The 23,761-nt window shown below is 38.2% G+C and overlaps 1 protein-coding gene across 2 annotated transcripts in view; it reads left to right on the top strand.

Annotated features, from left to right (window-relative positions):
* The window catches only part of EPRS1 (glutamyl-prolyl-tRNA synthetase 1), a 72,109-nt gene that overhangs the window by 19,546 nt on the left and 28,802 nt on the right, over nucleotides 1–23,761 (top strand). For both annotated transcript variants that reach the window (XM_042975947.1, XM_042975948.1), the window contains 9 exons: nucleotides 1,090–1,323; nucleotides 2,613–2,697; nucleotides 3,112–3,171; nucleotides 9,323–9,433; nucleotides 11,466–11,602; nucleotides 12,348–12,555; nucleotides 13,134–13,246; nucleotides 17,053–17,170; nucleotides 22,131–22,487. In XM_042975947.1, the coding sequence (XP_042831881.1) occupies nucleotides 1,090–1,323; nucleotides 2,613–2,697; nucleotides 3,112–3,171; nucleotides 9,323–9,433; nucleotides 11,466–11,602; nucleotides 12,348–12,555; nucleotides 13,134–13,246; nucleotides 17,053–17,170; nucleotides 22,131–22,487 (1,423 nt within the window). The remainder of the gene's footprint in view (nucleotides 1–1,089; nucleotides 1,324–2,612; nucleotides 2,698–3,111; nucleotides 3,172–9,322; nucleotides 9,434–11,465; nucleotides 11,603–12,347; nucleotides 12,556–13,133; nucleotides 13,247–17,052; nucleotides 17,171–22,130; nucleotides 22,488–23,761) is intronic.

Here is a 23,761-nt window from a genome sequence, read left to right as displayed (position 1 = left end):
CCGTATGTAGACAAACACATTATGGGTGTGGTTATACATGTATACACAAATCTTTCGTTGTTGTTTTTTTTTAATAAGTCTCTCATTTTTAACAGGGTGCTTACTCATTTTACTAGGCAAATACTTTGAATACATTGGAAAAGTTAATTTGGATGTGCATTTTCAGTATGAAATAATTGCTAAGCATAATGAAGTAGAAGTTTAATGAAGTTGTAGCCTAAAAATTAGAAGGCATAATACGGCATATTTTTAAAATTCAAATTAAAAGTACTTGTGCATTATGTACATTATATTAATCAGGAATTGTTTTTAAGACTATTCCATCTTAAATAGAATTTTAATTAACCTAGTTTTCTTCCCTTTTACTTGTCAGAGAAGGAAATGCTTTGTTCTTGAATTCATTTAATTACAGGAGATTAAGCATAGGGATTTACTTGAGTGTGGGATTAATTAAGATATTGGAAAGCTAAAATTTCCCTTGAATTATTAAGTACAGTTGACTCTTGAGCAATGCAGGGGGTTGTGCAGTCAAAAATCTGTATATAACTTTGGATTCCCCAAAAACTTGACTATTAATAGCCTATTGACCAGAAGCCTTACCGATAACACAATTAACACATATTTTGTTTGTTATATGTAATATATATTGTGCTCTTAAATAAGCCAGAGAAAAGAAAATGTTAAGAAAATTGTAAGGAAGAGAGAATACATTTATAGTGCTGTATTGTATTTATAAAAATTCATGCGTAAGTGGACCCATATAGTTCCAATTTGTGTTGTTCAAGGTCAACTGTATGTATATTGCTTTTGTTTTCTACCATGGTATACATTGGCCATTACAGAAATGTGATTGTGGAATTTGCTGTGAATTGGTTTGAATATTGAGTGGGTTAACTGATTTATTTTCCTCAAAGACTGATGTTTTGATATGCTTTGATAATATTATGGGTTGCAAAACCTATTATTTTTAAGAAATTCCTAACTTGTAAGGAATTATTTCAAATTACTGTTGCTGCTTATAATGCATGATCTAATATGGAAAGGGTAAAATGCTTTATTTTGCTTTTAAAAATATTCTTTTTTTTCCAGTGTGTATCCGACATACGATTTTGCCTGCCCCATAGTAGACAGTATTGAAGGTGTTACACATGCCCTGAGAACAACAGAATACCATGACAGAGATGAACAGTTTTATTGGATTATTGAAGCCTTAGGCATAAGAAAGCCGTATATTTGGGAATATAGTCGATTAAATCTCAACAACACAGTGCTATCCAAGAGAAAACTCACATGGTTTGTCAATGAAGGATTGGTAGACGGATGGTATGTTTACTGTTACTTAGAATTGAGAGGAAGTAAGAACGTGGTATATCAGTGATTTTAAAACTTTTGAGTGGTGGGGAGGATGAATGGGAAGAGGTGGAATGGGTGGGTCTCTAGGGTTTTTGGTCCTTGTCTTTATTTCATCCAGTGCATCGGGTCCCCTTCCCCTCCCCTTTATTTTAATGCTACAAACACGGAGTGCCCATTGTGGACCCTGGTGCATGGGAATGAAACACACAAGGGCACAGCCTCTGCAAATCTCAGCATTGTTTAGAAAAATAGTTGTGACTCTGGTCCTTTGTAGATCTAGTTACCACTCTCCACACTGCTGAGGCTCTGAGGCTTTTCTTTTCAGCTGGGTCCCATGAAGACCAGGATGCCCTGAGTTGAAGCAAAGACATAAATGGTCTCTGCCTTGGTGGTGAAGATCCACCTTGTGGAGCAGTCGGTTGCCCAGAGGATTCAGCACCTAGGAAAAGTTTGCAAATCTCGGTAGCATATTAATAACCTATATGGGATTTCTATGAGGAAGAAGAGTATGAAAATTAAAGTCACCTTGTAGCCATGTATCTGTGTAAACAAAACCTGTTCAGATGGGTTACCATGCTGATAAGTCAAGAATATTTTTTATCTAAATAAGAATGTATACAGTAGTTTCTGTTGGCATCACATAATAGTGACAGTATGTATTAAGTATTATATGTTGAATCAGATGTATTTTATACTGGTTTATTGTGAAGCTATATTTGACAAAAGGCAAATGTTGGGCTCCAGGCAAAGGGTTTTATTGCAAACTTACTAAAGTGTGCAAATTTCTGCAGAATATTAATAAGCAGTGCGTATATTTTTTATAACCCAAATGTGTATATTTTTTTATAACCCAAAGGGCTTTGTGAAGTACATTCATACGTGGATGACATGAGACCATCTCTTCTCTGATTTTCATGGTCATGTATAGAATAGAGACCATGAATATTGTAAAATAAAAAGCAAATAAGAACGTCTTAATGCATGGATTTTCTGTATTTGAAGATGTCACCTTTGTGTCTTTTTGAAATGTACTTTACTCTTTCTAGTACATTTATTTTACTGAGCAGTATTTGACCAGAGAGCAGTTTTGCTCTTCCATGAACGAGGGCTCACGGGAACCCAGTTCTTATAAGCAACTGTTAGTCACAAGTCTTTTCACAAGCTGTTTATAGTTTATTATTCGTTAAGGCATTTTGTACTCCTTGTGATTATACATTAAAGAGTTCTCCTTGGTAACTGAACATTTCCTTCTTTCCCAGGGATGACCCCCGATTTCCCACAGTTCGTGGTGTGCTCAGAAGAGGGATGACTGTCGAAGGGCTGAAACAGTTTATTGCTGCTCAGGTGACCTACGCTTTGTTTTCCGGCTTCTCGGTGTTTTTACGTGTCTCATTAATACCCCTTTAGTCTCTGTTATTTCTGTCCATTCTGTTCCTTATTTGTTCCTTCTAATGTAAGGGTAGGATTTTTTTTTCTTTTTTAAGGAGTATGTTTCTAATAGTGGAAAATTGAGAATGTCCTAAACCCTTAAGCTGGAGTGGGACAGAGGCAGCCATGGTATGCTTACCTGTTGAAATATGTGCTCTTGACTGTGGCTGTTCAGGGCAACTGGATTGGTTCGTGCACACTCAGTTTTATATCCCAGCGGAAGTCAACAGTATTTATTGGGTGTATTCTTTTCTAACATGCGTAGCTTTAATTAAATATTCTAATGGACACTTCTTGACCTTTAAATCGTTTTATTTATTGTTTTTCTAGGGCTCTTCACGTTCAGTTGTGAACATGGAATGGGACAAAATTTGGGCATTTAATAAAAAGGTACATGTTTTGACTCTTGGTCCTCCTTTCTCATGCCTAACTCCTGAATAATGTAATATGTGTGGAATTCATTAATGTGTTCATTGTAGAGAAAATTTTGTGAAGGATGTTGTCATTTTGCAGACCTTCAGGAAAATGGAATGTTTTCCTTTCTTAAACATAAAAAGAGCATTAAGCCTATTAGCTATACCAAGCAGGTAACCATGATTAAAACAAACTTGGAGTTAGTGGGGAACGGTAACAGTTTTTTCGTTCAATCTTTTATGAACACTGCATTTCATTTTTCTGCTTTCAAGCTGCGAGCTCTCTGTAAGAAGGTATTACCTAATGCTTTTATCTGCCTTACTTAGCACATAGCTTTTAGCATACATGTTATAACCTGAGATGTTATACAGCCTTGAAGCACAATCACATTTATATAAAAGACTTGCTTATACAAATCCATTGAAAATGCATTATTCCTAGTTTCAAAAACACATGTCCTCTAGTTTTCTTAGTGGCAAAGGGAAGATTGGGCTAACTCCATTCTCCTGTTCCCTTGTGTACTGAGAGGACAGAGTTTTAAAGTTGTATGTTTCATTGAGTTGTATTGAAGGTTCACTGTGTCTTAACTGAATGTAGCTTTTATTTTTTTTAACTATTTCTTAAATGAAAGTCAAGGAATACTGCATATGGACATTATTAATTTCTAATTGGAAGCAGATGCTTAGACACTATAATAAGGCAAATCATTAAAATGCCATGTTTTGAACTATAGTCTCTGTGATTGTGTTCTGTAATTTTTTTTTTCTTATTGCTGCTTGATTGTGCTGATGCCTTGCCTCAAGAAATACTTGCTTGTCTCGCATGTGTCTTGAATTTGTTTTATTTAGTCTTGTGTGTTTTTTGATACATAACGGAACTAATTGGTTCTTTCTGTTGCTGCAGTTACTAATAATAAGTACAAGTAGAATTTATAGGTAAAGTTAATTTGGAGTACTTTTCATTAATAAACCAAATTTTACAGGTTTTCAGTTCTAATAAAATCATACATGTGCACTTAGTTCAATTGTATGAACTATATATTTCATTATGGTTAGAGAGTTCTGTAGGGTCTGTTAAAGTGAACAGCAGATTTTCCTGTCTTCTGTTCTTACATTTTCTCCCTCTAGAGAAATCACTTTCAGCTCTTTTGGGTAATTCTTTTGGTGTTTTTCTTGCCTGTATCTCTAAATAAGATATGTGTTCTTACTTCTTGATTTTTTTTTTTTTTTTTTTTTTAGTTTCAGGCATCCTTATTTGACTTCCTACAGTGGAAAGCAGGGATGTGGGTCTCTTACTTTTTCTTATATCTTGTTGGCTTTCTTGTAGCTGATTGTTTTGTTTTCCCCCTCATTTGTTTAGTTTTCTAAATCTGTCTGCGGCTTTCTGCAAGTTATCTAAATTTCCTAACAAGATGTTCTTATGCCTCAGTATACTTTCAGTTTCATTGTGGAGACATCTCTTCCAGAGCCTTCTGCGCTACTCCCTTCTGATCTAGATTAGGGCCCGTTAGCTTCTGAAGCACAGCAAGCAGTCTTCTGAGGTCAGTCATCATCGTCCCGGAATCCCCTTTGTGTTTGTTCTATGATGGATCCTCTGGTTCTTGGATCTCCCTTCTCTTTTTATTACTCTCTTGCTTTGCTGTACTCTGTCCTTTGGTAGCTCCCTGAGAAGGGGGCAAGGGATGAAGATTTTTGAGACCTTGTATATGGCCTTTTTTTTTCATTATTATTTTTCTAATGTTTGTTTATTTTTGAGAGAGAGAGAGAGAGAGAGTGCAAGTGAGGGAGGGGCAGAGAGAGAGGGAGAAAGAGTATCTGAAGCAGGCTCTGTGTTCTTAGCCCCGGTGCAGGGCTTGAACCCATGAACTGTGAGATCATCAATGGAGCTGAAGTTGGATGCTTAACCCGCTGAACCATCCAGGCGCCTGACTTTTTTTTTTTTTTTTTTTTATAACGTTTATTTATTTTTGAGACAGAGAGAGACAGAGCATGAACAGGGGAGGAGCAGACAGAGAGGGAGGCACAGAATCTGAAACAGGCTCCAGGCTCTGAGCTGTCAACACAGAGCCCGACGCGGGGCTCGAACTCACGGACCGTGAGACCATGACCTGAGCCGAAGTCAGACGCTTAACCGACCAAGCCACCCAGGCGCCCCCTGACTTTTTTTTCACTTAAAAAATTTCATGATTATGTGCTGTGCTGGGGGTCTGTTTTCATCCCTATCTATCAGAAGAACATGTGGCTCCTAGTTTGGAAACTCATTCCTTCAGTTCTGGGAAATTTTCTTGAATGCTTTATTTTTTCTCTACTACGTTTTCTTCTCTCTGGAACTCTTCTTGAGCAAATGTTGGGCCTCATGGACTGGTCCTCTAATTTTATTTTCTCTCTTTTGCCTTTGCTTTCCGCTAGATCTACTTGACTCTGTCTTCCTACCCTTCTGTTGAGGTTTTCATTTATGTATCTTATTTCTAAGATTTCTTTTTTATTCTCTGCTTCTTGTTCTGTTCCTGCTTAGAACGCTAACATCACTAGGAGTATTTTTCTCATGACATCTCTTTCCTGCAGATTGTTTCTTTAGGCTTATTCTTTCCTGTGAAAGGCGTATCAGAGGCATCTCTGATGTCTGGTTAGTCTTGGTCATCTGCACGTGTAACATGGACTAAGGGAGCAGTGAGAAGCCCTGAAGGGAAGAGTTGGACCTTCAGCTGAGACTCACTGTAGGATGACCTGGCTGAGTCAGTCAGTTGGACAGCTTCTGTGTCAGTAACTTTATATCTCACTTCTTGGATTAGGCAGTTTTTCCAGAGGGTTTCTTTCAGTTACGTGCCTGAAGTGTGAAGGCTTGGCTGCTGTCAGCTTTGGAGCTGAACTGAGCAGACTGGTGCGGCCTGTGTGGTGTCATACGTTCACTTAATCCCCTCGTGCAGAACCCTCCCCTTCAGCTCTTTCTGGTATCTGGTATCAAGAAGGATCTGGACACGCTCCTCCTAGAGTAATCTTCCGTTCTTCAGTGGGGCTGGGGGAGAGGCAGTTGCAGAGAGGGGCTGTTTCCACATGGTCTCCAGATTCCAGCATTTTGTTGTTGTTATCTCCTCTCCAATTACACTAATTTTTCTGGGTTTGTACCTTTAAACAAACAAAAAAAATCCTTTATGTCTTTTTAGTGGGGATGTGGGAGGAAGTGAAGGTAGGTGAGTATTTTTCAGTCTACTTTGTTTATCCATACATCTGTGGGATCCCTAATCATCAAGCACCATGTTAAACACATAGCACGGCTAAAATTTTTCATTGGTAGTAAAAATGAAGTTGTTCTGATATGTACCTTTTTGTTTCTACTGCTGGCCTTCCTGACATCTTCCCACATGTCCTTCACTTTGCCATTCTCTCTGACCCTTGCGGTACAGATCTCTTATTTAGGGCTCATGTCACATTCAGTCTGGTCACTGCTTTGTTTTTTTGTGGCTTGTTCTTTTTTTCCAAGTTCTGCAAATAAAATGTAAGTGAAGCATCAGTGAACTAAATTTAATGCTCTGGCATTGTGAAGCAGTTATTAAGGACAGAGAAAAAAAATGTCATTCTTTGGACACTCTCCCACTCTTGGTAACTTAGCATTTCTGTTAAAGCATCTCCTGCTAAAAGACAAGTGGATTAACTCTGGATTAGCTGGAACTCTTTAAATACATTCTCCTTTGGGGAAAGAGCTTTATTTACAGAGTGTGGTATATATAGTAAAGAGAAGAGGGGAGAAATGGATGAAGGAGACAGTGACATGTGGGGTGGTAATAATCTTAGTATCCCTCTGCAACTACTATAATCTGTATTTTCTTAGCCTGACTTTTCATCTCAGAAGGAAACTAATACAGAATAACTAAATAGAATCCATTTCCATTAAATGATCTACCTTATTACTGATAGACATTTCACCAGCTCCTCTCTAACTTCCTTCTTGGTTTTACATGTTAAGATTTGAAGTCTTCAGTCAAGGCAGAAGAGTCACAAGCTTTATTAAGGTGTTCATTTCAGAATAGTATTTACTTCCATCAAATTTTATTTAGTGTTTTAATTTTACAGTCTGTGTTAGTATTTCAGTGGTATGATAATATAATAGTTTTTTCCCCAAATCTCATCATGACCCTCATGTGCGCTCCTAGCTAGAAAATTTATGTAGAGACTTCCCTCTTCAACCCCAAACAAGCAAAGTCTTCCTTGAAATGAACAACTTTCAAGTAAACCCCAGTCAGTGAAAGGGTGTCCTGGTTGAAGTGTGTCGAGGGTTCTGGAGTCCTCTTCTGCCCAGTACGAGGCCTGTCCTTCCCCCACTCGGTGGTGTCTGCTAGAGCAACTCCTTGAAATTCCGGGGACCCTTTAGAGTAATTTGATCCAGAAAGTTTTAGAATTACAAACCTTTAGATAAATAAAAGTATAATTTTAGAGCTGTAAAAGACTTAAATCTTTTAATCCAAGATTTCCCAAACTTGTCTGATCCTGACCATCTATGGAATGCTTATTAAAAATAGATTTCTAGAGGTGCCTGGGTGGCTCAGTCGGTCGAGTGTCTGACTCTTGACTTCGGCTCAGGTCATGGTCTCACGGCTCGTGAGTTCGAGTCCTGTGTCAGGCTCTGTGCTGATGGTGCAGAGCCTGCTTGTGATTCTCTCTCTCCCTCCCCTGCTCACGCTCTCTCTCAAAATAAATAAACTTAAAAAATATATAGATTCCTAGACTTTACTTCAGACCATTACCTTGATAATCTTTTAGTGTCGAGTGGCCCGAGTACAGTGCCGGCCAGTGCCCTGAGTGAGCGTCTCAGGTAGTCAGCTGTGGGAGGCCGTCTTCTACTCCTTTCATCAGTTGAGGAAACTGACTTGTCAGGTTGGCTTGTCTGGTTGTAACTTTAAAGAAATTTCATCTGTCTTCCTGGCTTAAATACTGAACTGAGTAGTCACTAATTAAATCTTGGATCATTCTAGCCCAGTTGTAGCTGAATGAAGAAATCCCAAACGAGTAAGAATGACCTGTAAGCTAACTCAGGGGAGCAAAGAATGAAATAATAAACAGAGAGGCTGGTGTTGATCTACTACCGACGTGGAATATAAGCCATTAGGAGTAGCAGACATGGGGAAGTTCAGTAGCTTTTCTAGTTTCTTTGAGGGACTCTCTAAGGATGTTTCGAGTCACTCGTAATTTTCAGAAGCCGAAAAATAGTCTCAAAGCAAACAAACAAAAACCAACCCAACAGTGGCAACGACAAAGTTAATACAAAACAAACCAAACAGCCAAGTTTAATTAGCCATACCACTATTTCCTGCATCCTTCTACTTAGCTGTTTGACTCTACACATGCCTCTATCTACATTTTCTTCCATACGCTTTAGTGTCTAAACACTGCTGTTATATGTGGTCATCATGGATCATTTTAAATTTTGAACAGTGAAGTGAAGAAAAGACATCAGACCTAGAAGGGCAGCCTACTCATGTTTTGGAGGTGGAGTTAGTTTAGAGCCTCGGGAGCACGACCATTTGTTCAGTTAGCCTGCAAATGCTTGTTCATTACCTGTGTGTGCCAGGCCCTTGCTGAGTACTGGGAACACAGCGTTCCCTGTATATATGGCTTGCAGACCAGTAGAAATGTCTTGTTTATACTAAGATTTGTAGAATTGCCTTATTATAGTGACCTAATGCTATTTTGCTTTTGATGGTGTTGTGTTGCCAAACGCTAAAAACGGTACTAAAACACATATATCTATATTCTTTCAAAATGGACTTTCCAACAATACAAAATTACGTAACACATTTACCTGTAGGATTGATACATAACCCCACAGGATAATTTTTCCTCACCTTCTTATACCAGAGTAAAACATGACTTTCAAAAGAAGTATTTTGCTTTAACTAATTGGTTTCTTTTTACCTGTTAGTAGTTAATTCTTGGAAAGGAACTCTAAATTTCATGATTGTTTTTTTTCTTTCTTTCTACTTGACAGTTAAATATTAGAAGACTTAGCAGGTAAACCAAAAAATTAGTAAATGCAGTAACAAAGAAAGCCAGTTAGTATTCCTGTGCTATTATTTATTTATGAAGTTTTTAAAATGTCTGAATGTTTTAAAACGAGGGTGCATTTGTTGCAGGTTATTGACCCGGTGGCTCCGCGATATGTTGCATTACTGAAGAAAGAAGTGATTCCGGTGAATGTCCCTGAGGCTCAGGAGGAGATGAAGGAAGTAGCCAAACACCCAAAGGTCACCTTCACTTCCACCAATGTTATTCTCAGAAGGAGCAGGATTAAAGAGGGGACAGTGTGGTTTAGTGGTAATAGTGTGGTTTGGGGATCATTTTCTATTCAACCTTATTTGTTAGGGGTTGATACTAATTGAAGTAAATATTTTTGTGGGTTTCCTGCTGAAGAAAATTATTCTAGTAATAATCCACAACACGTCTCAGAGAACTACTACCCTCTGTGCCTCTTTTTCTTATTCTGTAGAGATAGTGTGGAAGTATATAAATAAGATTTATCTTTCTGGAGTCATTTTGAAAGATGACGTATTACAATTCATGCTCTTATCTTTATAGGGAAGATGAGGTGCATTCGCTGTTAATGAGGTTATTCATCATTACCTTTCTTTGTCCTGAAGCCAAACATTAGACCTAGTAATATTAATCACATTTTTTTTTAAAGTAGTCTCTACACCCAGTGACTCCACACCCAACGAGGGGCTTCAACCATGACCCTGAGATGAAGAGTCACATGCTTTACCAACTGAGTCAGCCAAGCGCCCTTTGAATCACGATTTTAGTCCAGGATCTATCGCAGTATCATTTACTCTGTTGTAGAAAGTATCAGCAAAGTGAGAATATAAATCTTAAATGTAGATAGTGGCGAATTCCTCTTAAGTTAAAGCATGGTTGTTGTCTTAGATAGTTATGACTGTTTGGTTGACAGTCATGAAGCAAAAATAGGTCCATGTATTCCAGCTTTGGGGGTTGTCTATAAATACCTTCATTGTGTGATGGAGATTCGTAGACCGATTCACTACCCTCATAGCCTTACTCATAATTACGTTACGCTCACAGACTAACTCACGTATAACAATATGCATCACGAAGAGCTATGGATTTTCTAAGATGCAGCCTTAATATGATTGCCTTTCTATATGACATTGGCTATTTTTAACTTTAAAGATTTGAGTTATTTTAAGGAGATTCCTGATAAGATGTGGAAAGTGTGTGTGTGTGTGTATGTTATTGATTTGGCTTTGCCTTTATCTTACATCTGATTGGTTCAGCCTGGTGAGTGGTAGTATCTGATCTATCACCTACTACTGTTAGTTTAATTGTGAAGCTAACTGAATGTTTTGAAATTTGAATGGTGAGGATAAAACTTTTTAAGGGTGCTGCTGCTTTTAAAATGATGGTTAAATGTATTCAGATAGCTTAGTTAATAGAGTAAGTGATAAAGGAAAGTAATAAGTTAGGAACTAATTGATTTGGAAATACACTTTAGATGATGACTGGATTACTCAATTTGATATGTGGAATTTTCATTATTATTACCCTCACAAAGTGTTACAGATTTAGCCTGTTAGCATTCTGTTCTGAGCCCAGCAGAATATAGCTTGATACAATATACTAATTTTTCTCAGATGTATTGGTACTTTCATTGAACAGTTATTAAATACATGCTATGTAAGATTTATTTCAAAGGATCTTCTTATACTTTTTTCTCTTGAAGTGAAACAACTGAAAGTTAACACAGCATTCTTTTTATTCCTTAGGTCTTTTTTCTTCTTTATATAACACATTTTCTGACAAGGCAGAAAATTTATCTGTATGCAAATATAATACTTGTTAAAATTTGTTTTTTAAAATATGAAAGGTCCACAATTTCCTGCTGTGGGGACATCTGTTGTCCTGTAATATTCTGTAGTCACTGATCAGGACTGACTTTATTTTCTCCTTTGCTGAAAAACCTTTAGTGAGATTCTGAGGATAGCAAAGCAGATTCTGTTTGGAGGGACACCAAGGACAAATAATGTGGGCTTAGCTCTGAAAAACAAAGAATTTTAGGCTGGAAGTAAGTTTAGAGGGACAGGTCACTTCCTCTGACTCCCGTTAGCATTATTGGTCAGATGGCTTACTCATTGTCATAGAGCTGGGATTCAGACCAACACAGGTAATACATTCGGTTAAAGAATAAAATGAACGAATATATAAATCTGCATGCTGGGTTCAATAAGTTGTTTCAATCAACACTCTTTTTTTTTTTTAAATCAGAATCCTGATGTTGGCTTAAAGCCAGTGTGGTATAGTCCTAAAGTTTTCATTGAAGGTGCTGATGCAGAGACATTATCAGAGGGTGAGATGGTTACCTTCATAAATTGGGGCAACATCAACATTATTAAAATAAACAAGTAAGAACTTTTCATCTATTTTCTAATAAGTGTGAAAGGAAATTCTTAAGTTTATTCATTATTAAAAATTACCTAATTTAGACTCATTCATTTTCCCAACTGGTTAACTTGCTCAGGTGTAGAAACTCTCAATTCTGGACACATAACAAATTTCTTTTCCATAGGTGTTCCAATTTATTAATTGGATATTGGGATATGTTTTGCTTGTGATGTTGAAAATTACCACATCTGAATATAAAAAAAGTTCTAATGCTTATGGGATCCCTTTTTGTCATTAATTCTCATTATACAGTTTGCGGGAGGGACCCTTTGGACAGAATTTGTATATGTAACATAATCTTTATCCTAAAATCTGCTTTAAAATTATTTTGTGATGAGTATGCTACTGTCCAGTTATTATAGTGTGCTACACTTGTCAGTTCTTAAGATTATGTAAATGGAACATAGCATGCTAGTAAAATTAGTTTATGTGAACTCAGAAATCTTAATTGTCCAGTCATTGCATATGATTTCAAGTAATTGTTACATGCTTTAAAATTCTTTACATTTTTTAATACTTCGTGCTGGTGACTTTAAAATCTGTAAATATATTCTTGTTTTTCATCAAATATTAGACATTCAAATACATGTTTGACACTCTTCCAAAGAAAATTTCTAGCCATTTATTACAGATCACAGAACAAAATAATGCATTCATAGCAATTATGGTTTGTTTTCTCTAAACACTTTTCAATCTTATATCTAGAAATGCAGATGGAAAAATTGTGTCTCTTGATGCAAAATTGAATTTGGAGAACAAAGACTACAAGAAAACCACTAAGATCACTTGGCTTGCAGAGACCGCGCAAGCTCTTCCCATCCCGGCAGTCTGTGTCACTTATGAGCACTTGATCACAAAGCCCGTGCTAGGAAAAGATGAAGACTTTAAGCAGTATGTCAACAAGAACAGTAAGGTAGACCCCTGAAAGAAATCGTATTTCTTTTTTCCCTGTCATATAAGCTTTTTTTTTTTTAAGAATTTTTAAAAATTACTTTTAAGTACTTGGTTTTCAAACAAAATGGAGAAAAGATCTGTAAAATTTTATTAAAATGAAAAGATGTAAAAGGGTGATGTTTCCATTTTACGGAAGATAGAAGCTGAAGCACGCTGAAGGTGAGTAAGTTGCCTGAGGACAGGCAGAGCCCTTGTGCCTAAGTGCTGAGGGCTGCCGTGAGTTTCAGCCAGGTCTGAGTGTGCTTTTTGCACTGTGGCTCCTACCTGTGGTGGGAAACTTATTTATATGTCTTCAGGGACACCAATCAAGTTAGTTGAGAGGTTTTCTGAAATTCGTCAATTTATAGATTTTGACTTTTGAAAATACAATAAATGTAATTGTTTAATTCTTCACTGTTTCACAGTGTCTGCTTAAGTAGTAAAGCTTTTAACATATTTGTTGAAAATAGCCTCTGGAAAAACAGCTTGTACTGTAGAGTTCTCTTGAGTGCTCTGATTTCTGAGAAGGTGTATTTTCATCTTCTGTCCTCTTTACAGCATGAGGAACTAATGCTGGGCGATCCCTGCCTGAAGGATTTGAAAAAAGGAGACATTATACAACTCCAGAGAAGAGGGTTCTTTATTTGTGATCAACCATATGAACCTGTTAGGTAAGTAAATGTAGTTAAGCGTTCATTTATTTTTTAATTTTTAATTAAAAAATTTTTTATAAATTTTTTTATTTTAGAGCATGTGAGCAGGGAAAAGGGGTAGAGGCAGAGAGAAAGAGAATCTTAAGCAGGCTACCTGCTCAGCATGGAGCCCAATGGTGGGCTCAATCCCACAACCCTGGGATCATGACCTGAGCCAAAATCAAGAGTCAGATGCTCAACTGACTGAGCTACCTAGGCACGCCTGTCTTTGAGCGTTTAAATGAAAATGCTTAAAGTTCTTACAGTAAATAATATTTTAAAAATTAAGTTTCTACTTAAGTACCGTCCCTGATAATTCTCTATTCGGTCCGATTTGTTTGTTTTATATTTAGTATTTCAGGCTTTATAGTAATAAGGGGTAACTTTGAAACAGTAATTACTAATAACAAATTATTCATTTCTAAAATTAAACCATCTTATAATTCATCTTCATGGAGTCCAAGTATAAACAAAAAAGTTTCATCATATCTTACCTTTGGGTGAAAATTATCACTCTTACCTCTTTTTTCATAGTGTATTTTCTTTTTTTAAATTTTTTAAAAAACTATTTATTTTGAGAGAAAAAGCATGAACTGAGGAAGGGGCAGAGAGAGAGAGAGGCCCAAGCAGGCTCTGTGCTGTTAGAGTGAAGCCCCATCCAGGCTTGAACTCACAAAACATGAGATCATGACCTGAGCTGAAATCAAGAGTCAGATGCTTAACCGACTGAGCCACCCAGGCACCCCTGTGTTTCTCTTTATTTTATTTTTTTATTAAAAAAATTTTTTTTGATGTTTATTTATTTTTGAGAGAGACACAGAGCACAAGTGGGGGAAGGGCAGAGAGAGAGAGACACAGAATCCGAAGCAGGCTCCAGGCTCTGAGCAGTGAGCACAGAAGTATGATGCTCAACCCACTGAGCCACCCAGGTGCCCCTCCCTCTGTTGCTTTTTAAACTGTGAGCTAATGGGATTATTAGGAAAACTTTTAGTTTCTAAATTTTTGTCCGTGTTCCTTTTGGTTTTCTTTTTTGTCTCTGCTGTTTTTTCATTGTCATCTCTTGCGTGATCAGACCTTTCTCTTGAGCGCTACACTTGGGAATCTGATGCCTTTTAGACATCCTTGAATAGATATGTCAAACCCAGTATCTTCAAAATCCCGAGATCCTTAGTACCATCTCTGCTTTGCTCCTTCATCCCCTCATTCCAGTTGGTAAACTCTAGTGCTTTAACTGCCAGTCTAGGCTATCTCTGTGTGGCCCCTGCTCTGCTGTGTTAGCCCCTCTGCCCCTGCCCGCCCCTCCCCTGGCATTTCTTCTTGATTACCAAAACAGCTTCTAAAGTAGCGTCCCTGCCTCCAGTTCTGTCCATTTCTAATCCACTTTTCACATGGGCCCAACTCTAAAAATTTCAAAATAACAATTTTATCACATTTCCCCCCCTGCTTAAAACCTCTTCTTGATTTCAGGGTAAAATCTAAACTTCTTAGTGTGACTTGTAGGATTTTTTTATGTTGTGGCCTCTCCACCCCCCTGAGCCATATCTTTTGTAATTACCCTCTCACGTATCCGTCCTGTTCAAGATACTGGATAGCTTGGAGCGTTCCAAAGGCATCAAATGCTTTTGAACCTCCTGTCCTGCCTTTTGCTGGAATGGCCCTGCTTTTTCTTCAGCTGGGTAACCTTTCAGATGTTACTTCTCCCAGAGCTCTGGTCTCGATAGGCACCCAACCTATGTATGTCCATAGTATCTGGCACTTTTCCTCTTTAGAGTGTTTATCACACTCTATTGAATGTGTCTTGAATGCTATTGAATCTGTCTTGTTTCCGCTACTGGAATTCATTCATCAGGGACAGATACTTTTTTTTTTTTCCCTTAATGCCACATTGCGTTCAGTCATAATAACATCATACATGTAAACAGTGTGGTACAGTGCCTGGTACCCAGTAACCCTTGTCACACATTTAGTGATGATGGTGGTAGTGGTGTGGGTGGTGACGGTACCACAATTAGAGTAATGCCCCGAACAGAGTAGGTTCTTAACTTAGTCTAAAAAATTGTCGAGTTTAAACAAATGTGCCGGATCAGTTGGATGGTCACATGCAAAAGAGTGAAGTTGGACCTCACTCCATCTACAAAAATTAAGTATGAATCGAAGAACTAAATATCAGAGCTAAAACTATAAACCACTTAGGAGAAACATTAAGTGTAAGTCTTTGTACCTTAGCATTGCTTTCTTAAACAAAGCACAAGCAACCGAAGAAAATATACATAAATTGGACTACATCAAAATTAAAAAATTTTGTGCTTCGAGGGATACCACCAAGGAAGTGAAAAAACCCACAGAATGGGAGAAAAATGTTTACACGTGTGTCTGATAAGGGACTTGTGTACAGAATAAATGAAGAATTCTCACAACTCATAAAAACAGATTAAAAATGGGCAAAGGATTTGAATAGATATTTCTCCAAAGTGGATATACAGATGATCAGTCAGCATACAAAAAGATGCTCAGTATCGTTAGTCATTAGGTAAATGCAAATCAATACCATAATGAGGCGTCACTCCACACCCACTGGGATGACTATAGTCAAAAAGACCGACAATAACAAGTGGTGGAGGATGTGGAAAAATTGGAACCCTCATACACTGCTGATAGGATTATGAATTTTAAGATGATCTGGTCACTTTGGAAACTGTGGCAATTCCTCAAAAAGTTAAACATAGAGTTAGCGTTTGAGCCAGCAATTTCCTCCTACCTGTGTACTCCAGAAAAATAATAACGTGTTCATAAGAAACTTTGACAGGAACGCTGAGTAGCCTCATTTGTAATAGCTAAGTTACAAATAACCCAGATGTTCCTCAGCTGATGAATGGATAAACAAAATGTGGTATGTTCATACAAGGGAGCCTTATTCAGTCCTAAACAATAGTGAGGTACCCTTCATGCAGTAGCGTGCACGAACCTTTAAACATACGCTAAGTGAAAGAAGCTGGTCACAGCCGACCACGTATTGTGTGACTCCATTTAAACAAAATACAAGAATAGACAAATCCATAGAAACAAATTAGTCGCTGCCAGATGCTAGAGGCATGGGGGACCAGGAAGTGGTAGATAAAGGGCCCAGAATTTCTTTTTGGGGTGATGTAGATGTTTTAAAGTTAGAGGGTGGTGATGTTGCACAGTTTCATATAATCATTGAATTGTGTACTTTCGAAGGCTGATTTATAATAATATCTCAATAAGACTATTTAAAAACATTGCAGAGATACAGGACCCTATTGTCACTGAATTCTTTTTGTTTTTCCTACAAAATTTGAAGAAATCATTTGCTTATGAATAGTCTCCGGGACAGTGGATCTTGCTAATTACTTTTAGAATTGAGAAATTCTTATACATGTTTTACAGAAATTCTTCTGTTTATAAGCAGATTAGGTGTGGTATGTAGACGCACTTGCTCTAAATCAAGAATGAGACCATTAGCAGCCACTAGTGCCATTTCTGGTGACAGAGTAGCTTTTGTCCAGGAGTTAGCATGTTTATATCTATAAAAAGTTCTTAAATTGGAAGCATGCACTTAGAACTGCAAATTTTTATTTGTGTATTTATTGGTTTTAAACTACTCTGAAGAGCTTCTGATTTGAATAATAAGAGAATGGACTGTTTATACTTTGAAAAACATTAACGTAGACGGTACCATTGAATTAATCTAGGAATTCGGTTTTAATTGATGTCAGATAATTTTGTTCAAATAAACTTTTTTTGACCCTCTATTTTCTCTTTAGCCCCTATAGCTGCAAAGAAGCCCCATGTGTTTTGATATACATTCCAGATGGACATACTAAGGAAATGCCAACATCTGGGTCAAAGGAAAAGACCAAGGTAGAAACAACAAAAAATGAGGTAAATGTTGACTTTTATGGATATGGCTCTAGTCGATGATATTTTTGCCCCAGGGTTTACACTCTTTCTTTACCTTCAGTAATCTCTGCATTCAATGTGGGGCTCGAACTCACAACCCCAGGATCCAGAACATGCTCCACCAATTGAGCCAGCCAGGTGCCCCAAATCCTTTTCTTTTCTTCTTCTTTCTTTTTTTGGAGAGAGCTCACATACCAGTTGGGAAGGGGCAGAAAGAGAATCGCGTAGGGCCCACCCCCAGCTTGGAGCCTGACATGGGGCTCTCTCTCATAACCATGAGATCACGACCTGAGCTGAAATCAAGAGTTGGACACTCAACCAGCTGAGCCACCCAGGCCCCCCCCCTTTTTTTTTTAATAACCTGTCTACTTTAGGATCGTTGTGTAGAGCTAAAGAGTACTTAGAGGACCACCTGTTCTTAGCTACTCATTTACACATGGAAAGAAAAGGAAAAATCCCTTGCCCAAGATAACAAAAGTTGTTATTGACAGAGTTAGGACATTGAAGCGGTTTTATGGTTCCCTATCTGTACTTTTCTGTCAGACTCCAGTGCCTCTGAGAGAAGAGCTCCTGATAGACCGAGGTTCAGAAAAGAGAACATGGATAGGAGTTGCCATGTTGTGGGCGATAGGTTTCTTTCTTGAATCTTGGACTCAGATTGGACACTGCCATGCTAATTTACTGTTCCACAATGATTTTCCTGTAGTACTTGATTTTAACACAGCAGTTGTGGAAAATTTAGTTTTGCAAAGATATGACATCATTGAAAGAAATGTAGCATACTGTAATGTTAAGACTGAACCACTTTGAGCTTGTAGTACATGCAAACTACAAACATGTAATGTTTGAGAGATGCTGGGTATATTGCTCTGTTTACCTCAAATACATAAAATATTTTGTGGCACCCTGGAGCACCTTGATACCTGGTTTGGGATCCACAGATGTTGGCAGTTGGGTAAACACTGATGATTTGGTATCAGCGTAGAAGATACTTTGGAGGGTGGACTGGAAGTAGGACTAGAAGATGTTATGAGTGGTAAGGAAGCCAGAGCGTGAGAGCATGGAGGATGTAAAGGAAGACATGAATTTGGGAAGTAGAATTGTTGAGACAGTAATTTCTAATTCTGTTGGGTTGACTAGGTAAATAAAGATAAATAACCTGAGCTAGGGAAGACAGAGACACGTAAGTTTATTAGATGTGAGTTTGGAACTGTTTACAGTGATGATGTCGTGGCTTGAGCTTTTAATTTACACAAATATTGTGGGATCTCAGTCAAAAGAAAATTGAAGAAAAACAAGAGGTTTTTAAAAAAAATTTTTTAACGTTTATTTATTTTTGAGAAAGAGAGACAGAGTGCAAGCGGGGGAGGGGCAGAGAGAGGGAGACAGAGAATCCAAAGCAGGCTCCAGGCTCTGAGCTGTCAGCACAGAGCCCGACGCGGGGCCCGAGCTCAGGAACCTGAGATCATGACTTGAGCCGAAGTCAGGCACTTAATGGACTGAGCCACCCAGGCACCCCGAAAAATAAGAATTTTAATGGGGCAGTATCTACGTTCTGTTTTTTGTAAGTATATACCAGCAGCTCTCAAACTATTTAGTCTCAAGACCCTTACATTCTTAAAACTGGACCCCTTTTGTTTTATGTGAGTTATGTTTATTAGTATTGGCTACACTAAAAATAAAATTGACAAGTTTTTAAAGAACATATTCATTTTAAAATGACAATTATAAACCCAATTATATGTTTATATAAATAACACTTTTTATGAAAAATATGTTTTCCAAAACAGATTTGTGAATTAGAATGGTGTGGTTTTTGCACTTTTATTTTACTTACTTGTTTTTAAATGTTTGTTTATTTTTGAGAGAGAGTGCGCACATGCGGGGGAGGGGCAGAGATAGAGGGAGAGGGAGAATCTTAAGCAGGCTCCGCGCTGTCAGCACAGAGCCTGATGCAGGGCTCAATCCCATGACCGTGAGATCATGACCTGAGCTAAAAGTCAAGTGTCAGGTGCTTAACCCACTGAACCACCCAGGCGCTCCAGCACTTTTAAATCTCTCTTTAGTGTCTGACTTAACAGCCTCCAAGACATTGCATTGTACCCTCATGAAGGACTGACTCAAAATGACAGACTACATGTTAGTATTATTATTAAATAACTGTGGGCTCGCAGCCCTCCTTCAAAAGGATCTCAGAACTCTTCTGGGTTCAGGGTGCCTGGGTGGCTCAGTCAATTAAGTCTTCAACTTTGGCTCAGGCCATGATCTCATGGTTTGTGGGTTCAAGCCCCGCGATGCTCCACACTGACAGTGTGGAGCCTGTTTGGGATTCTATCTCTCCCTCTCTCTCTGCTCCTTCCCAGCTCGTGCTCAATCTCTCAAAAGTAAACATTAAAAAAAAAAAAAAAAGAAAAGAAGAAATCCTCTGGGTTCTGTAGACCACACTTTGAGAACCACTAGTATTTGTAATGAAATAAACATGAACTGGGAGATGTGGCTACCCATTCCCTCATTGGTCCCAGTTTCCACCTGTACCTCTCACCTTTTACATATCCTATAACGATGCTAGTGTTATGCTATAAGTTTATGTATTCCTTTTTTATTTTCAAAATTTTATATACATTTTAGTTAACTAGCATATAGTGTAATATTGGTTTCAGAAATTTGTGTATTCCTGAAAAACTTTATGTTTTGCAAAATGGCATACTAAAAATAACAGGGCTGCTTTATTAGGGAAAATAGAGTTGGGGCAAAACACTAAGAATAAGAACCTGTACATCTCATGTAGTTTCAGTCAAGTGGTGGCTGGTTAGCAGTCATGGAAGGCTCAGCTAGGCTGGACATCACAGTGGCTCACTCAGAAAGTATCGAATGGAACAGCTGCAAGAAACCTCTTTAGTCTGGTAGTGTCCGGGTAGTGAGACTTTGTGACAGCTTGAGGCTTCAGAAGTGAATGTCCAGTAGACATGGTGGGAACACCGTTGCCTTTTATGATTTAACTTTGAAAATCTCACACAGTGTCATTTCTGCTGTTGTCTGTTGTACTGAGCACTCATAAGCTTGCCCACATTTCGAGGGGAGGGGACATAGACTCCACCTCTTGATGGAAGGAGTGTCAGAACGTTTGTGGATATGCTTTGGAACCTGCACAGACCCTCCTAGAAACTCAAGAACAGTTGACTGGCATTGGTGTCCAACACTGCAGTCAGCCATTGTTTGCAGCCTTAAATCTTAAGGCTAATGCCCTGTCCTTTGATATGTAGGTTTGAGGGTATTTGCCTCTAGTAGAGATCAGTGTCATCAAAAATAAAGTCTGACTCATCATGGACCCTGCTTCATCTTTTCTGTTCTGTTCTTTTTTTTTTTTTTAAAGCCCAGGAGGATAGTTTTTTGAAATTTCTTCATTTACACTTGCATCTTCATTTGATGGCTTAATGTTGTGGTAAACAGTGTTTTTAAAGTACCACCTGCACTCAAGCCACTTCTAAAGCTTTCTCTTTTAATAGTGAGAAAGCTTTTCCCTGAATGCTTCTTTGTCTCCTGTACATGAACGAACACACTGGGAGAAATCACCACCAGGTGGTGTGATTTTTCAGTGTTACCCTAATACTATTTCGTTCTTTACCAGGCATGATTGAGTCAGTTCATGTTATCAAAAATAAGTATAACAGAACAGAATGTATGCATTTTTGGCACAGAGTGGCTCCCTTTGTGTATTTTCCTTTACTGTATAATAGGCATTTATATGTGTATATTAACATTCATGGTTGTGTATTTTGAAGGAGTAGTTTTGAGTGTATGTAGGTTTTTTTTTTAAGATTTTATTATTTTTTTAAGTAACCTCTGCACCCAATGTGTGACCCCGAGATTAAGAGTCACATGCTGTACCCATTGAGCCAGCCAGGTGCTCCACGTGTATGTGGTTTTTGACTTACATGCTAACTTCAGAACTTAGCCCCCATGTAAAATGCAACTCTGATGTAGCTTAAGGTGCTTCTTAGCTATCCAGGTAAAGATGTCTTAAAGACCATTCAGAATGCTGGGTCTGGGGTCAGGACAGAGTCCTGGCCTAGAGATGAAACATTTTAGAGGTAATGCATGTGACTCATGAATATGGATGAGATTTTGAAAAGTTAAGTGGAAGACCATTGAAGAAAAAAGTCATGGGGAAGGTATGATGTGAGCTGGGTTTTAAATTTGGAAGGGTTTCAGTAGGGTAGAAAGCATCCTAGGCAGAAGGAAAGTATGACATTGAGAATAAAAATAGCACAGTTATTCACTATCCAGAACATATCTCTAGGTTTATTGCATACACCTTTATATAACCATTTGCCCATAAGTATGTAATTTTATACAAATGGAGTTGTTCCACAGTACTGAGTTAAATTTGTATCAGTGTTTCGTGGAAGTCTTCCTTGTCAGTAATCGAGATATTGTCTCCTCTTTTACAAAATTAATAATACCTAAAACTCCGTGATACTTTTTCTCAGGCTTTGTAACTAAAAGCTTACACATATTTATTACCTTTATTTTCCCATCACACTGTTGGGTTCAATACAGTTATTCCTGTCTTTTAGTTGAAACCAGAAACAGCTTTTGTAAGTAATTCAGGGTCGCAGTATGTGGTGGAACAATGATTTCTTCTCAGATATATTGGATGTGTCATAATTTCTTTAATCCTCTAATGGTTAAGATTTAGATTATTTTCACTTTTTTACTGTGATAAAAATGCTCCAGTGAAATATCTACCTACGTCTGTTTTTATTTCTGTCATTTTTCATTAAGATAAATTGTTAGGAGTGAGGTTATTTACTTAAACTTTTTAAGGGATTAAAACTTAAAAATTTTTTAGCATGGAATGTTATAAGACAATGTGTATAATTTTGTGGGAAGACATTTAACATGAATTAACTATTTCACTTTTGGTTTTCTGTCTCTGTAGCCAACTATTCCTTTTAAGGAAAGACCAGGTCCTTCTTTGGATAATACTTGTGCTACATTTGAGGATTCCTTGGTCCTTTACAACAGAGTGGCTGCTCAAGGGGATGTGGTTCGTGAATTAAAAGCCAAGAAAGCAGCCAAGGAAGATATAGATGCGGCTGTAAAACAACTTTTGGCTTTGAAAGCTGAATATAAGGAGAAAACTGGCCAGGAGTACAAGCCTGGAAATCCTGCCGCACTGGTACAGAATGTTTCTTCTGTATCAGTAGCACGTCCTCTGGAGAGTAAATCTCTGTATGATGAAGTTGCTGCCCAAGGAGAGGTGGTTCGTAAACTGAAAGCTGAAAAAGCCCCCAAGGTCAGTATGCTGGAATGAGTCGAGACAGCATTGTGAGGAAGCTCATGAATTCAGATGGTCTAGGATGGTCGCGTCTCATCTTCTGTGAAGACATACTGTGTATAGACTGTCTGCTTGAATATTTTGGCGGAACAGTTAACACCTACTGATGCCTGCTGTGTGCCAAGCTTGAGATACTAGCAAGCAGCAGCTCACCATCTAGTTGGGAGAGGTGTCAGGGAAGAAACATACACGCCATATCCCATGTGACGCGACTGTAGTCCTGTATGACGTGTAAACTGTTCTCCCAAGTGTTTGTGGTTGTTAAGTGGCAGGGAAGGAGGAAGCAGTTCATAAAGGATATTTAAAATAGTCCTGAGGTAGAGGAAGCCCTTTATGGATGAATAAAGTTCAGGGAAGGTACTCTTTAAGCGTAGATCCGTGCTTCTCAAGCTTCATTGTACATCAGAATTACTAGAGAGCTTGCTAAAACACCGATTGCAGGGGCCCACCTCTTGAACTTCTGCCTCAGTAAGTTCACAGTATGCAGAGAGTGTGCACTTGTAAACAGTTGTCCAGGGGATGCTCATGCTGCTGGCCTGGGGCCGGGTGTGGAAGACACACACTGGCAGAGGCAGAGAGGTATGAAGGTTCAAGGTGTATTCAGGGAGTAATGGGTTGTCAAGAGGTTTTGGACCAGTGACTATTTCTCATTCTTCTCAGGGGAACCCTAAAGTGATACTAAGTTTTGACTAAAGTATACATATTATTCTTGTTTTAATGATATCTTTAGGCAAAACATTTAGCCAAATGGATGGTAGCACTGAGTATGGAACAGGATTGTTTGCTGTGAGAGATGAAAGGAATGGCATCTGTGGTAGAAAAGGGCCATATTTAATAATCAAGATGTACAGTTCTGTTCAAACAGTAGTGTAGTTCTAAAACATGACCCAACGAGTAGTGCTGTAACTGGATATAATTCAGTCCCTCTTAAACTTCCAAAATTATAGACTCGGGGCTGTGACAAGAACACAGAGAGGTATGGGGAACTCTCGGACTTGACTTCTGGTACTGGAGGGGATTTGTTGTCCCATCAGTGTCCTGGGCTTTGGTTGGAGAAGAATGGAATAGGAGGTTCCTCACCTCATTAACAGTTGCTAGGCCTCTGACTGGAAACTGTCCCCCTAAGATTCTTTCTTTCATGGACATTTGACCTCTGCTGAAGAGAGAAAATGCTTTAGGGAAGTCTTAAGGTTTTGGTCTAGAAGTTAATGTTTTTCTCTCTATTGTGAAGT

This window comes from Panthera tigris, chromosome F3 (assembly GCF_018350195.1).
Source record: "Panthera tigris isolate Pti1 chromosome F3, P.tigris_Pti1_mat1.1, whole genome shotgun sequence".
Taxonomy (NCBI): domain Eukaryota; kingdom Metazoa; phylum Chordata; class Mammalia; order Carnivora; family Felidae; genus Panthera; species Panthera tigris.
Note: the sequence above shows the minus strand (reverse complement) of the source record. Positions and strands in the feature narration are given on the sequence as shown.